This window comes from Rhincodon typus, chromosome 14, assembly GCF_021869965.1.
Source record: "Rhincodon typus isolate 14 chromosome 14, sRhiTyp1.1, whole genome shotgun sequence".
NCBI classification, from domain to species: domain Eukaryota; kingdom Metazoa; phylum Chordata; class Chondrichthyes; order Orectolobiformes; family Rhincodontidae; genus Rhincodon; species Rhincodon typus.
Genome location: NC_063345.1, coordinates 55,304,172 through 55,321,597, shown reverse-complemented (window position 1 = coordinate 55,321,597; position 17,426 = coordinate 55,304,172). Strand labels below are relative to the sequence as shown.

General features: G+C 38.1%; 1 protein-coding gene across 1 annotated transcript in view; it reads right to left on the bottom strand.

Annotated features, from left to right (window-relative positions):
- Window positions 1–9,253: 9,253 nt before the first annotated feature.
- LOC109914568 (protein diaphanous homolog 2-like) overlaps window positions 9,254–17,426 on the bottom strand; it is a 137,933-nt gene continuing 129,760 nt past the window's right edge. The window contains exon 5 of the mRNA XM_048605334.1: window positions 9,254–14,801. Coding sequence (XP_048461291.1) covers window positions 14,737–14,801 — 65 coding nt within the window. The 3' untranslated portion in view covers window positions 9,254–14,736. The remainder of the gene's footprint in view (window positions 14,802–17,426) is intronic.

The window sequence follows — 17,426 nt, the reverse complement described above, 5'->3', positions numbered from 1 at the left end:
GAAGATAGCAACTCTGCATTACATCGGGATTGGTGGCCACTGCCAGTATTGCAGGGTCATTGATGACCCCAAACCCAGGCATGTATGGGATTTTGCTTGGTCTGGATTGAGGGTTTGGTGCAGGCATGTTGCACAGCGTGCTGTGGCTGTGGGTGGTTCTGGGGAGGCAACATTGTTCATGTGGAGGGCTCCATTTGGTAAAATGGGCCTCAGAAGTAGGCAACTCACAGGGTTAAACCTGTTGAGCAATGGTTGGGCATAGGTCTCTTACACTGCAAGTCATATTGGAGCAGAAGAGGAGGCCCTTAATTGGGACTTAATTGACCCCTGAAAGGCCTCAATTGAGTCATGAGTAGGTGACTTACCTGTAACATCCTTTTAGGGAGGGTGTCCCTGTGAGTCCATAAAACTCGTCCCAGGGTGTCCTGAAAGCAAATAGTCTATGTACCTCAGTTGCCCATTCAACAATCTTCACAGACCTGCAACAATATTGTCAAACCACTAAAAATGTCAATGGTGCAGCATGAAAAGAACCTTAAACAGAAAAATTAACCAAGCAATCCTTGTTAGCCTTCAGCTTCAGTATGTAGGGCCTTGTCCGTTGTCATTTGATGAATAAGTTCTCCTGTTTCCACAGCAACCATGAGACACAAAGAAAGAACATTTAAAGGTATACATGAATGAGACATAAATCAATACAAAAAAAAACCTGGCGATGTGTTTGAAAACAACACAGCACTGAATAGATCAGAAAGTGAACTTCAGACCTAACACTGTCAGAGCTCTTCTTCGAGACAAAGTGCAGAATTGTTGATAAATACTTGAAGCAAATGCCACATATGGAAAGAGCAGTAATCAATATGTCAACACAATGAACGATGGCAGAAAAATGAAGTATAAGAAATTCAAGCATGATGAAAAATTTAACTCAGCAGTTGGTTGCAGCACAACTGACAAACACAGAATAGAGAGGATCCCTAGAAAGAAAAACAACCAGATATTTTTGAAGAGTGTGGCAGAGTACCTGGCAATTGACTATTTCCAGAAATTGAGGAGCCATAAAGCTCTGGAATTTGTTGCCCCAGGAGACTGGTTCTTTGAATATATTCATGGTTGCGGTAGACAGATTTTTGATGCTGCCACGAAGGTTATGGAGATAGAGCAAGGCAAAGTGGAGTTGAAAGCCACAATCAGATCAGCCATGGTCTTATTCAATGGTTGTACAGGCTCGAAGGATGAAAAGGCCTACTCCTCCTCCTATTTCTTACGTTCTTAGGTTGAATGAAAGTGACATCAACATGAGAGTTAGGTCAAATAGCAGGAGAAAACATTTTTTTCTTACACAAAGGGTCAAGCTTGTGAAATGCAATCAGAGATGATACTTAAAGCATGGACTTTGTCATAGTTTCAGAATAGATTAGACGGGATATTTAAGGAAGCAGGGCATGGGACCAGGCTCATTGGAATTGGACTGATTTTCATGTGAATGACAAACTTCAACATGGGCTGGTTGGTTAAATGCTTGTTTCGATGTTGTAACTTCTATGTAAAAACTAAGGTAGTGAGTGAAATAAATAGTTACCAATAAAGAAACAAAGGTTGCAAGTAAGTCCTGTAACCAGATTTTCCTTTCAAGATTGCTATGTCAGGCAACCAGGTTACAGGATTTGTTGTGTACCCATCTTCTGTAAGTAATCAGACACAAAATTTACAAGCAAAAGATCAAAGGGTAATAGAACTGATGGAAATGTATTGAACAAACCTAAGATGGCTGTTAAATCTTTAATCAGTTACAAAGGAGATGCAGGTTTCAATTAATTAACATCTTAGGTTTGTTCAATACATTCGCATCAGTGAAATGAACCTTTGATCTTTTGCTTATAAATCCTGTGTCTGATGCCACCTCTCTCTCTAACACCTGAAGAAGGAGTGAGACTCTGAAAGTTTGTGTTTTCAAATAAACCTGTTGGACTATAACCTGGTGTCGTGTGATATTTGACCTTGTCCACCCCAGTCCAATAACGGCACCTCCACATCACAAGTAAGCAGATTACCAGAAGATGACATTGCCCAGAACACACACATCCCAGTATGGTCATCATCACTGTGCTTTCTAGGCCTGACATTTGCCTGGCCTGCAGCACAGTCTCTGTCATTGGTGAAACTTCAAAATGTTGCATGTTTGTTTTACAACGTTGTCACAACCAAGAAGACTCTTATAAGTAACACATCAAATTTCAGGTAAATCAAGGGCATAAAATAAGTCCACTCAGAATTTTATTATTTCTGAAAAAAAAGCTTTTTTTATATGTTATCCTGAATCATTACAATAGATGACCACAATACACAATTGAAACCATATAGTAAATATATTACTAGGACAGATTGTTTCAAGGGCTTAAGCTTGAGTGTTATAGAGTAATAAAATCATACAACATGGAAACAGACCTTTCGGTCCAACTAGCCTACGCCAACCATGTTCCCAAACTAAACAAGTTCCATTTGCCTGCATTTGGCCCATATCTCTTCAAGCCTTTCCTATTCATGTACTTATCCAAATGTCTTTTAAATGTTGTAACTGTCCATGCATCCACCATTTTCTCTTGCAGTTCATTCCACACATGAAACACTCTGGGGGGAAAAAAATTTAGACTTCAAGATAGCAATTTGGTCTGGCTGTATTTCTATTTGTACTCCATAACGACTAAACAACTGAGTTAATGCTTCCACCACTACCACAGCTTTAAGTCACCCCAAAGTAATAGCTTCTGGAGATTGGGTTGTCATGTCTGTAGTTATGAAAATGCTTAGGTATCCTCCTTTCATTTTTGATAATGGGTCTACACAGTCTACTAACAATTGACTGAATGATTCTTCAAAAACTAATATGGTTACTCATGGTGTCACTTTCATTACATGTGTGCATGTTTTATGTACTATACTACATTCTCATGATGTCTTAGCCATGCAAAATGCCTGTTTATCCATAGATAGCAAGATCTGCAGATACTGGAGTCAGAAATAACACAGTGTGGAGCTGGAGGAACACAGCAGGCCAGACAGCATCAGAGGAGCAGCAAAGTTGACGTTTCGGATCGGGACCCTTCTTCAGAAATGGGGAGGGGGTAGAGAGTTCAGAAATAAAGAGAGAGAGAGAGAGGAGGGGTTTGAGTTTTCTGTACTCTTACATGTCTCGACCGTGGAAATTTCATTTGCCATGTACAAAATGTCCTCACGATATTTGGGTGGTAACATTCTCTGATGAACAGCTATCAATTCTTTACCTGTATATTTGTGTGGATGTCTCCACTTCCTCATCATAACTCCATTTGTAACGCTCCAGAACTCCCTCAGCCTCAACTTGTGTGAACCGACTGTGTGAACTTGCTTAAATTCAAATCTGCTTTCTGAGCCTCAGTTGAAGAAGAAATACCAAATACTTCTTTTGAATGATCCCCATTCTTAAAGGAAGTTTCAGCTACTCTAACCTCTGCATGTGGTATTACTTTGACCTCTGATGGTAAACTTTGTTTAGCCATTGCCCTGGTCACCAGTTGCGATGGAAAAATACCTGCAACCTGTTACTGTAACTGTTTCATCTCTATACAAGGCTATAATTCTCACTCCAGCAAATTATCACATCAGAGTAAGTTAACTCCTCAGAACATTTGAGCTCAAACAGTTCCCAGGAAGGGTCACTTAACCCAAAATGTTTACTGTGATTTCTCTCCACAGATGCTGCCACACCTGCTGAGCTTTTCCAGCGATTTCTGTTTTTGTATATATACCCCATTTATTAAAACTTTGGCTTTCAATGCATTATCTAGATGAAAAATGATGTCCTTCTTCAGCAAGAGAGTTTGAATACCTCCTGTATTCCTGAATAAAATTATGGGTTTAAGGCCATCTGTGAAGGAAAAGGGTTTACCTTCCTTACAACAAAAATCCTTTGTATCTCTCATCTACCCTATTCATCTCTCCTGCATTCATAGCAGTGTTTATGTTCAGTTTTATGGTGGTAGCTACAGCTACAATTCGATCTGTGGTATGTTCCTTCTGAGGCCTCTTTTCGGACTCACCCTTATGAATTCCAGTAAAGTCCCAATGGCTCCATCTCAGCTTCCAGAATTCTGAACAAAAGGGTTCTACTTGTTACGATAGACTTACGACTCTCACTTGCATTCTCAGCAGGTCCCTTTCTGCTCTGCAGAGTTGGTTCACGCTGCAGTGGGAAAGCCAGTTGCCATGATGATAAAGGGAATATAATTTTAAAGTGGTCAACAGTGAACACCTCCACTCTGCTGCTGACTGAAGTATCAGGGTTACATCATTTGTCTACAATTAAGAGTCATAGAGTCATAAGTACATTCAGCATGGAAACAAACCCTTCAGTCCAACTCATCCATGCCAACAAGATATCTTAAATTAATCTAGTCCTATTTGTCAACATTTGGCCCATATCCTTCTAAACTCTTCCTATTCATATACCTATCCAGGTGCCTTTTAAATGTTGTAATTCTACCAGCCTCCACCACTACCTTTGGAAGCTCACTCCAAACATGCACCACCCTCTGCATGTAAACAGTTGCCCCTTAGGTCCCTTTTAAATCTTCTCCCTCTCATCTTAAACCTATGCCCTCTAGGTTTGTACTCCCCTACCCCGAGGTAAACCTTGACTATTCTCTCTATCCATGCCCCTCAAGATTTTATAAACTTCTATAAGGTCACCCTTCAGTCTCTGACGCTCCCAGGGAAAATAGCCCCAGCCTTTTCAGCCTCTCCCTATAGCTCAAACCCTCCAATTCTGGCAACAGCCTTGTAAATCTTTTCAAGATCAATGTTGATGAAACATGAATAGTAAGTAGATGCAGAAAATGAATAATTAACATCAAGACGCTTTTTAAGTGACACCCTTACCTTCTCAGATGTAAAATGCAAGAAATTTGGAAAGTTACAGAGACAAGACAAGGCAATTGTATAGGGTACCAATGCAGTAGTGATAGTAAGCGTGACACAAAGAGATAGAAAGCTAAGAGTGCACCATAGGGCCATAAGAGTTCCAACAAAGACGGTCAGAGTAGGGAGAAAGGTACAACGACCGAATCATAGGCTCTTTATCCAATTACATGCAGCATTCATAATAAAATTGATATATTGATAAAGCAAATAAAAATAAACAAGCATGTGATATGATTGTTATTCCAAAGACATGGTTGCAAAGGAATTCCAGCTGTGGCCTAAACATTACAGGGCAGTCGAGATTTCAGAAAGACAGGTAGAAAGGTAAAAGGCTTTATTCATGAAGCACCACAGTCATGAGGAATAATCTTGGTTTGGAAGATCAAAATGTAGAATCAGTTCAGGTGGAGATAAGTAAAGGAAAGAAATTACTGATACAAGGCGCTTATAGGGTCCCTGACAGAACTTACATTGTCGGACCAATATACATCAAGAAATAATGATAGCTTGGAAGAAAGGTACTGCAATAATTGTTGGATATTTTAATCTTCATATAGATTAAGCAAACTAAATTGGCAAATATAGCTCGCAAGATTACTTCATGGAGGGTATTTTAGAACAATATGTTCTGGAACCAACCACCGAACCATCATTTTTGACCTGGTAATGCATGAAGAGACATAATTAATTAATGACTTGTAGTAAAGGTTCCTCTCAGTAAAAGTAATCATTACGTGGTAGAATTTCATGTGCAGTTTGAAAATGGGAGATTTGGCCTTAACCTTAAATAAAGACAACTACATGAGTGTGAAGACAGAGTTGTCTAAAATTGAATGGCTAAGAGGGTAAAAGGTAAGACAGTGTATAAGTGTCAATCCTTTAAGGAAATATTCCTTAACTCTTAACAAAGCAATGTTCCAATGAGAAACAAGGACTCAAATGAGTGCATTAACCATGGTTAATTAGGAAGGTTAATGCTGGATTAAGTTTGGAAAAAAAGATGTACAACATGGCAAAGATTATTGATAGGCCAGTGATTGGAAACACTTTAAAAACTAGCAAAGGAAAGAACAATTAAAGAAATGAAAAAATTGGAGTATGAGCTATAACTAGAAATATAAGTACAGAAGTAAAAGTTTTACGGGCATATAAATAGGAAGTGAGTGTCTAAAATAATGTTGGTCTCTTAGAGGATGAAACTGATCTTTTCTCAGGCCATCTACTTGAACTACTAAAACATTTTAAAGGCACCTTTCAAGTTCTGATGCCTGGATACTGACAAAACTTAACTATCCTTCTGTTGGTGTTAAATGTTTTTTTCTCTGAGCTAGACCTGCATGTGGCCTCTTTATATCTGTCTCTCCCGGTCATAAAATATCAAATTAGTAAACACTTTAGCAACAATCTCAGCAGGTAGCTACCTATGTTCTCGCCAATTAACTTAAGTCACATCACTTGTTGGAAATGCGGTTTTGATCCACTGTGAAAATGTCTCTGACACTCAGTAAGAACTTATCTTCACAGAACTGAAAATCTTAAAACCATTTACCTCAACTTTCTCACTAAGGTTCCTAAATAATTGCAAGATAGGTTAAACCTTCCTTACACTAGAATACCTCATCTAACTGTTGTAGTTATTTCCAGTCCAACAATTTAAAATTATTATTTTAATTATATTTTTAACTTAAATGAACAATGCTCACAGGCATTTCAAATACTTGTGAATTCACTGGTCCTACAAGCTGAATACATTGCATGTAGGCATTTGGAACTGGAATCTGAGACTACCAAATTCTGTTTGTCATCTTCACACAAAACCCTGATATCTGGTTTATGTTATGCAAACTAGTAAAAATGATTTCTGAAGAAGAGTCCCAACCCGAAACATCAACTTTCCTGTTCCTCTGTTGCTGCCTGGCCTGCTGTGTTCCTCCAGCTCCACACTGCGTTATCTCTGACTCCAGCATTGGCAGTTCTTACTATGTCTTAGTAAAAATCTCTCCTTTGATAAGTTTTATCTCACTTAATAGTCAAAAATTTCAAGTTGACACTGCCCAAATTGATTTTTTTTTTTAAAAGGACACATTTGTCGTTTTAGAATTCACACCATAATAGATTATAGGGTTTTTTAAATATAAAATAGATTATAATGATACGTTATGCACTCATTAACACAAGTTTAAAACTGCAATTATCACTCTGAATAGCTTTGAAAAAGACGTCATAATATAATTAAGATTTTAAATAACCTGCAAAACACATGATTTTCTTCAATCTGCAACAAAGTGAATGTGTTTCAATAATAGAACATTTCGAGTGAGACTTTCCCCCTGTGCACAAGTGCTTCCTGACTTCATCCTTGAACAGCCTAGCTTACTTTCAAGTTATGGCCCCTGTTCTGGACTCCCCAGTAAAGGAGTCTTTTCTCTCTGTCCAACTGTTAGTAGATTCACCATGGTTATGGTTGCAACAAAATTTGGGTCAAAATTCCTGCTCAACAGCATTTGCAAGATCCAGGCCAAGGGGTATTGAAATAAAAAAGCTTTAAGACATATTGAGTAATAACTATAAAGTTCTAACCATAACTGTGCTACTGTATTAGATTAAATGACTAACAATTGACAGAATGTTCTGATGATATTGACCTTGAAATTTAACTTTGTTTCATGCACAACAGATGCTGTTAAAATGTTATGTGTTTTATTGGGAATGAATATAACTCAAATTCCTCCACTCAATGATCAAATTTGACTTTTCTGGGTGACCATAAAGGCAAACAGACTTCTCCACAAATTGCCACATAGAGAGGAAACTGTTTCAACATACATACTATTTGGCATTTTGAGCTGCATTTTCCTAAGCTGATGGCATGTTCCAAACTCTTCATCGCCTTTACCTAAATCTCAGTTTTACAGGCTTTCCTGATCTCTAAATGTCTGATTCTTCACAGATTTTTCCAACTAGTATGCTGTAATGACATTTTAACTCATTGTACTCACAGTGCAGGAGGAGGAGGCCATTCAGACCAATGAGTCTGCTCCACCAATGACCATCTGATGACAACAATGGAGGGTGACATTGCAATGTCACACCCAGTAACCACTTTACATTATTTTATTCAAAGTGATTATCCATAATGCCAAAAATCCCACCCCACTGCTTATGCAGACATGACCTGTGACATCAGCTCCTTGTGACAGACTGTAGGAAGTAACCACATGGGAATGCACCCAGTTGAGTGGGAAGAAGGGGTCGTAGCTGTGGTTGACAAAGCAAATCTCCCTGTCCATTGTGTCATCTGCTATGCTATCACTCCTTCATTGCCCTTACCTCACTAGTGCCACCAGACAACAGTCTTCAGCTGCTACCCTGCTTGGGGAGGTGTCCTTTCCAGAACTGGGAAATCATGCTCAGTAGCCATGGCTGCTGCTGTGCCTATTCCCCACCAACCTACTGCTCCTGCTCAGATGCCAAAATACTCAGTGATACATGTACAGGTGGGGCCAGTAATCTCAACTGATCACAATACTGTATTCCTGCATGTGCTTTCATTGCTGTGGTAGGGGGCACCTATAGAAAATGTGATCTATTTTGTTACACACAGTAATACCTACTACAATCATCCTGTTTAGCATGGATAATTCTCACAGTACATTTTAAAACTTGTACAAGAGGATCTTCAGAATTATTGAAGAAAATGCCTTCAAATAAAAATGATCAGTGCAAAATCAGTTGTCATCACCGTGTTAAGCCAGATCCATATTCAAACGAATCTTATCACAGTGAAAGACAATTTATTAGTGCATTATTTATAGACAGCACTAATCCATCATTCATATTCAACTTAATGAATAAGTGTCTTCATCCAATGCATTTGAGTATTCAACAAAATTTTCAGTCTTGGCAGTTAAATAAATCCTGATGAAAACTACAATAAATATAAAGATTATTTTATGCTTCATACATTAATTTCATCTTCACAAATGACAAAGTCAAGATAAGTTCTTACAGCCTTTAAAAAAAGACTGGTCCAAATCTTTAGATAATGTTCAATATGTTGATAGCTGTTGATAAATGTGACCTTGCTATTCTGTGACAATTTTAAATTTGGAATATCCAATGACCATAAAGTGATATGAGTATCTCATTAAACAGTCCATAATATTAAAACATGAAGGCTGATGTGACATTAAAAGTCCTATCATAGAATTAGGTTTTGCAATAAATCTAAAAAGAAATTCAGAAGAAAAGATTTTGCTTTCAAAATTCACCAATTATTTTATTGTAGCAATAATGAACATTAGCAAATATATACTTCTTAAACGTACGTACTTTGTAAACACGTATACTCATGTCTTGCGTCTAAAAATCTAACCTCACAACTTGCAAGGACTTCACTTCATTGCTTCTCCTGGAATTTTCAGGAGTACTGACTGGTTCAGTGTAAAACAAGAGATATGAGAATTATCAACAATTTCTAATGTTTGATTGAAATGCACATTCACACCACATTTTTAAAAATTTGCATGTTATGTTTATTTTATTTATTCTGGTTATGTCAATAAAAGTTTTTGAAGTACACAGGGATTCACTGTAACATGTACAATTTAATGTGTAGATCCAGCAAGTAGTTTCCAAATAGATCCTTTTGTACAAATGATCAAAGATTAAAATTAATAAAACGACCTACAAAAACACATGGATTTCAATCACATACAAAAACTCCAGGTAATTCTAAAAATATTTTTTAAAGACCCAATTAATATCTTTACAAATAGTAAAAGTGACATCACAGCACAATTGATGAATGTTCATCAATGCAAAAGATACATGACTCAGCCAAATACAATTAACAGAAAGTAAACAGTAAAGGAGATAGACTGGAAATATAGCACACTGGAAAACTGTGATGATTTTATGCTGGGGCTGTTCCAGAAACCAGTTTCCTCTGCAACTAATCCCAAATTAATGACACAACATCATTAAGCAATTTGTGACATTCAGAGGTTGATAAAGTGCTCTAGAAATTCAATAATTTGTTTCTTCTTTCATTAAGTTAAGGAATTCCCATACAATGCACTGGAAAAATTAGCTAGTGGAATTATCTGTAGGTAATAGTCCAGAAATGGAGTTATGTGCAAGTTCAAAATAATTTCAATACTATTCTCTCTCAAGTACAGATTTTCTCTGATTTGACATCAAGGCCATGTGATTAAGGTGATTTGCTTGCTTGTACATCAAGAAGGTACGTAACCAATTCATTATAAAATAAATAGCCAAATTTAGAAATTTAAACATGTTTGAAACAATATTTAATGAAATTACCATGTGCGTTGTGTTTTTTTTTAATTATTCACTTGCAGAACATGGTTGTAGCTGGCCAGCATGTATTGCCTGTCCGTAGTTGCCCTTAAGGAGGTGTTGGTGAGCTGCCTTCTCAAACTGTTGCGGTCCATCTGCTGTGGTTTGACCCAAAATGTCATTAGGGACAGAATTCCAGGATTTTGACCCAGTGGCAGTGAAGGAATAGCGATATATTCCCCCAAGTCAGGATGCTGAGAGGCTTGGTGGGCAACTTGCAGGTGGTGGTGTTCCAATCTATCTGCTGCTTTTATCCTTCTGGATGGAAGTGGTCGTGGGTTTGGAACGTGCTGTCTGAGGATTGTTGGCAAATTTCTGCAGTGCATCTTGTAGGTAGTACACACTGATGCTATTGAGCGTCAAGGGTGGAGGGAATGGATGCTTGTGGATGTAATGCTAATCAAACTTTGTCCAGGCCAGTGACAAGCTTCTTGAATGTTGTTGCAACTGCACCCATCCAGGCAAGTGGAGAGTATTCCATTACACTCCCGACTTGTGCCTTGTAGATGGTGGACAGGTTTTGGGGAGTCAGGAAGTGAGTTACTTGCCGGAGTATTCCTGGCCTCTGACCGGTTTTGTAGCCACTGTGTTTATGTGGTGAGTCCAGTTGAGTTTCTAGTCAATGGTAACTCCCAGGATGTTGATAGTGGGGGATTCAGTGATGTTAACACCATTGAATAATAAGGAGTGGTGGTTAGACTGTGTCTTATTGGCGATGGTTATTGCCTGGCATTTGAGTGATGTGAATGTTACTTGCTACTTTGAAACCCAAGCCTGGACATTGTCCAGATCTTGTTGCATTTGAACAGGTCTTGTTGCATCTGAGGAAGGGTCATTGGACTCAAAACGTTAACTCTGTCTTTTCCTTCACAGATGCTGCCAGACCTGCGGAGCTTTTCCAGCAACTTTGTTTTTGTTGCAGGAACAGGACTGCTTCAGTATCTGAGGAGCTGCCAATGGTGGTCAACATTGTGCAATCATCAGTAAACATCCCCACTCTGACCTTATGATGGAGCGAAAGTCATTGGTAAAGCAGAAAATGGTTAGGCCTAAGACATTACCCTGAGGAACTCCTGCAGAAATGTCCCGGAGCTGAGATGACTGACCTCTGACAATCACAACCATCTTCCTATATGCCAGCTATGACTCCAACCAGCGCAGAGTTTGCCCCTTATACCCACTAACTCCAATTTTGCTAGGCTCCTCGATGCCACATACAGTCAAATGCAGCCTTGATGTCAAAGGCTATCACTCTCACCTCACTTCTGGAATTCAGCTCTTTTGTCCATATTTGAACTAAGGTTGTAATGAGGTCAGGAACTGAGTGGCTCTTGCGGAGCCCAAACAGGGCGTCACTGAGCAGGTTATTGCTGAGCAGGTGCTGCTTGATAGCATTGTTGATGACACCTTCCATCACTTCACTGACGATTGAGAGTAGACTGATGGGGCAGTAATTGTCCAGATTAGATTTGTCCTGCTTTTTATGTATTGGACATAGCTGGGCAATTTTCCACACTGTTGGGTAGAAGCCAGTGTTGTAACTGTACAGGAACAGCTTGGCTAGGGGAGCGGCAAATTCTGCAGCACAAGCTTTCAGTACTATTGCCAGAATGTTGTCAGGGCTCGTAGACTTTGCAGTGTCCAATGTCTCTAACAACTCCTTGATACCACGTGGAGTGAATCAAATTAGCTGAAGACTGGTATCTGTAATGCTGGGGACCATTGGAGGAAGCCAAGATGGATCATCCATTCAGCACTTCTGGCTGAAGATTGCTGTGAATGCTTCAGCTTTATCTTTTGCACTGAAATGTTGAAAGCCCTGTCATTATCATGGACGTTACCTATGATGGAAGCAAAATTTTCTGGTTTAAGACAGAAAATTTGCTTCCATCATAAAATTTTACATAATAAATACTAGATTTGATCTTTATTTGTATCTCAACCTTATTTGGGCCAGTTTTAGTTTTTTTTAGCTAAAGAACTCGACAAAAACTTTAAGTTTCCTCATGCGCGTACTTTTTTGTTGACAAATCATGCTTAAATATCACTATCAGTATCAGGGGAAGTGTGTGGCCTTGACCATCTTATGATTCTAGCTGGAGGAGGATCTATGGTAACAAGCGGCTTGTAAAAGCACAAAAGTAGGAAAGAGTTCACTTAACTTTTCTATGATACTCTTAAAAGGCAAGAACTCACGAAATCTTGTTGAGTAGTTTTGTCACGTAGTTCAAAGGCTTTGCTACGTAGCTTGCTCACTTTTTTTTTTAAAAAGTACAACTATTCCTTAAAATTGATGTTACTTTTTCATACCATATTTGAGTTCTATAATGCCTGATTAATTCCAGAATCAATTTAATCATAAGTTCATCCGTCCCCTACAAATCTTCACAATGTCAGTTGATTCTTACTGTGAGTGCAGAGGAATCTAGTGTTATCAGCTAACATCATGATTTTTCTCCAATCTCTGCTTGACTCTTTGTCTAATTTGCAGGGGTAATTCCAGTTCAATTTATGTAATTGGCTACCTATTTGAGGACTTTTACTTACCATTATATATTCTGTCATTACCATTTGTCCAGCTGTCTCCAGAGTTGAAATCTCTCAAAGGCATAGTTTCCTCTGGCGTTTGGAACTAAACTGTACACATCTTTCTGATGCTTTTAAACAGAAGGACATACATACATTGGACAATAAACTCTAGAGACAGAAAACCACAGCAGACTGGTAGAAAGTCTTATTTCTTTTGTGTAATTCTAAGAATGACTCCGCGGCAAAATAATATCCCAAACATTGAATCACAGCATTTAAACAGAAAAGAAGTACAGTCAATGACAATCGAGTGACAAGAAGAATTTCGTAAAAACAAAGATATTGTGAAATAAAGGTTTAAAGTTACCACTTCAGTTCTTTGCCTTGGGGCAAAAGTAATATCAATGAAAGAGTTAACCATCACTCTAAACATTACCCAGACAACATCTGTGGTAGGAAGTAGACCAGTCTCTTGCATAATTAGAATATGAATTGAATAGTTCCAGCAACAAAAGGGCATGTCTGGTCTATTGGCCTGAAAACAAACGCAGCAGCAATGTAGGGCAAAAAAGGTCAGTCAGAAACAATGGGACCATTCGAGATGTCTGCAAGATGAAGGCTTGCTTTCTCAGCAGTAGAATTCACTTGTGGTTTTATAAAGTACTTTGAATTGAGAAGAAAGCAGGTGCTGTGTGAATACTAGAAATACTTTAAATGACAACAATCTTGATAATATCAATTTTATTTTAAACATTAAAGGCATTGTGCTGATATACATTCTATTTTCATTTATATAAGACAAGCAACTCTGTTAAGTATTTGCAAATTCATTTACAACATATCTTTACTTTATATTTAATGGATTTGGGACTTGGTTGACTATTTGTAATTGTTATATGAAGTGAAGATATTTGCTAACATATAAGCTGGTTATGAAGGTTAAAATGAGTATTGCATTCATCTGATCATTTAAACACACATCTCAACTGCTGCTGAGATCTGCTTATAATACTTAAAACATGTTTAAATGGAATGCATTTTATGATGCAATTTCCAAAATCATAATTTCTATAAAATAAGTATGAGTGTTGCAACATTGCTATTGCACAATGTGGATACGAATAAACTTTCACTGCAGCAAAGCACACTGTGCAATAACTATGTGATATTAAAACAACTCATGCTTAATGTATTTTGCATGTGACTTAAGAAATCATGTAATACAGACACTACTTAACAGATGTCAGTCTTGTGATAGGCAGTGACAAAATAAGAATGCTGCATTCATCATTTTGTTTCCTGAAAATATGCATATAAAGTACATACAAGTGCATAATTAGAAAATATTTTTGCTCAAGAAAAATACTTCTTTTAGGGAAAATAGAAATGTAAAATAAATCCTCCTGAAAGACGACAGAGCAAGAGAGGACTATTTTGCCACAGTTGATATGCTGAGTGTGTTCAGACTTTGGTTATTTTGGTAACATTCCATGACCCCAAAGCAGAATAACTTTGAACTAACTCATGTAAAATACACACTCTAACGTACAAACGGAAAAGAATCTGAATCACACTAAATTGGGATCCCAAGCATTTGAATTTTTTTTTATACACAAAAAATTGAAATGAGTTTCAGAACACAATGGACAAAGTTACCTGTTCGCAATTTCAGGTCAGTTAGTCGCAATATAAAAGTTAAAAGTTTCTGAAGTGACAGAAGAGAATGCTCAACTTTGTGCATTTTCAGATACAATGTTTTCATGATTCCTTTGGATCTCCTGTCTCAGCGTCCACGGATAATTGTCTGCACTAAATTTTTGAGTTGCTCTGATGCCCAAGGATTGGTAGAAAATAATCTTCAAACTTCAGTCCTTTAGCACCTTGGGATCATGCAAACGTTGTATTTCCATTGTGTCGTGAACGTGACCTCTCCAAAGTAATGCGCCTATTTTCTGTGACAAGAAATATAAAATCAAACATTTGGATTTTAATGGCAAGTCTTTGAAAGAAAATGGCAAAACATGAAAGTAAAATTGAAAACATAAAACTGCTATGAAAATAGACATAGAAAGAATAGCAAGTGTAGATTACATTGATGCTAAAATGCATTTGAGGATCTGTAAAATAATGTTCTTATGAGCAATGTGATTTATCAGAAAGAGACATTATTATCTTGGACAGTTATGAAGCAGAAATTCCAACTAAAATTGCCTATATAATAGGAATCTATCAAGGTGACAATGAAGTGCACTTCAGCCACCTTTGGGGACGGAATTACACAGTGGTAAAAATGCACAGTGACTGTTAAAAGCAAAAGCAGCAAAGCAACAAAGCTTGAATGGTAGAAATGCACGCAAGGTCTGCTGGCTCCCTTTCATGTAGAATGTCAATGATAGACAACATCACGTTATCAGTGATCCATAATATTAACCGTTCCACTACGTAATAGTGGAGTTTGATATTGGACAGTGGATTCTATTGAGAGCATCTTTGGCAAGGTACTCTTGGCTGCAAAGTGCTTGATGTGTCTTGTAGCATCTGGATCCAAGCTATAAAAGCATTACTGCAACAAACATGTCAGTTCTGCTACCTAAGGCTTAGTATAATAGAGCTAATTCACTAAAATTACAGTAATTCCATTAGCATCCATTTTGTTATGGCCATGAAACTACATAAGAAGACAAGACACAGATGCTCTTTCAATGAGATAATCTAATATATGACTTTTGCTATAAACTGCGTTATTTACAACACCATCATAAACAAATGTAAAACATAAAATAAGCTGCCTAAGAGATGCTCTTTGTTCTCTTTTCTGGAAGACTGATGCATGGACAACAAGTACCATGTATAAATCACAAAGCTTTTTCTCCTCCAGTTGATGATCTTTCTCATTGATGAACTGGGACGGCACTGCTCTGCAGTGAGCACATACAGAATATAAATAAAATAAAAGCTTATTGAAAATAGTAATATGAATTTTAGGACTACAGCTATTACACAATTATTCATTTGCAGCAATGCGACCATCACAGAGAAAACCCTGAAACTGAAGATCCTGCAAAATTGTACACTTACATAACTAAAAGTGCAACTGATTAGTAGTATTCTTTAAACAAAAACTCCTAATAAGACAGCACGCAAATTTGCCACCTTCAAAGAAAATTAATACAATGCTGAGCTGTGCCAACAAACAATACTTTTTTAGCAGGATGTTCATGTCCAAAACTTCAGCTTTGAAGATCAATACAATACGCATGCCGAACAGATATACAATAGTCATCTGAGGTAAGTAATTCAGTGAATTCAATTTCTGTTGTCAAGCACAATTTGTAAACTGTGATAGATGGTGTAAGCAGTGCTCTCTTGGATCACCATACCATGCATTAGTGTGAAAGAATGTAGATCTGACCCCAGCTAAAGTTCAAAATTAAACTGCAGAAATGTACGAAATAGATACCAGTCAATTGATGGAAGAATTTATAAGCTCTCATAATAAGGGTAACAAAGTTCTCTGCATAAAGTTTCTAATGCAATTATATACAGGCAGTTTCTGGATTGCCAATGGGTTCTGTTCTGGAACAAGGAACGGGTCAAATTCTCACTTTAACGTTTCAATCCAGTCAACATCTCCATTGGCTGTCAAGATTTAATAACTCAAAACATAGAAAGCTTATTTCTTACGCCAAGTGTAGCTTATGTGGACCAAATAAAACAATTGATCTCAATAAGCATCCACACCTTGTGCAAACAAAACTCAAATAATATTTTCGTCAACAATATGTACTGATTATAATGAGGTCAGCCAGGTGGATATCATAGAATAGGAGTTCCCTGATTGAGGCTTTTAACATGGTCCAATCAGGGAGACCTCGCTGACAGATAAGAACAGAAGTGTCAGACATCCTTTTTACACTGAGTTCTGGCTCTGAGGGAGCTGGATCAGCATCAAGGACTAAATAAAAGGTGACTTGACGACAGGATACCTACCTCTGTGGAGTTATTTCAGAATACACAACCCAAATGTGGCAAACATTTTGCACTGTGTGCCCAATTATGTGCCAGGAGTTTCTGCTTTAAATTGCGAAAGCAAACCTTTCTTCAGGTGACTTTGATGAGAAAATTAACTTGTAAATTAGCTTCAGACATATATTCACTGGGTAGAGTTTTGTCATGATGTTAGGGCTCCGGCCTGCCAGCTGCACAGCTAGCTAGAGACCCAGGTGGCCTCTTCTCAGGAAGTCCCACCAAACTACGAGCCAATGAGGCAGCAGCAATACCACTGGGGGACTGAAGTCTTGGCCAGTGAGAGCTGCTAGCCATTCAGCAGGTGGAAGCTCTTGTGCTCCCAAGGGGAGCCAGGGAATGGGTGGGAAATTGGAGAACTCAATGTTAAGTCCTCTGGGCTGTAGGGTGCCCAGGCAGGAGATAAGATGTTGTTCTTCAAATTTGCCTTCCAAGTCACAGGGACACTGGAGGAGGCTGAGGACGGACATGTTGGAGGTGGAGTGGGGCAGGGAGTTGAACTGGGCGGTGACCAGGAGATTAGGTTGGTTGTTAAGGGCCAGGCAGAGATG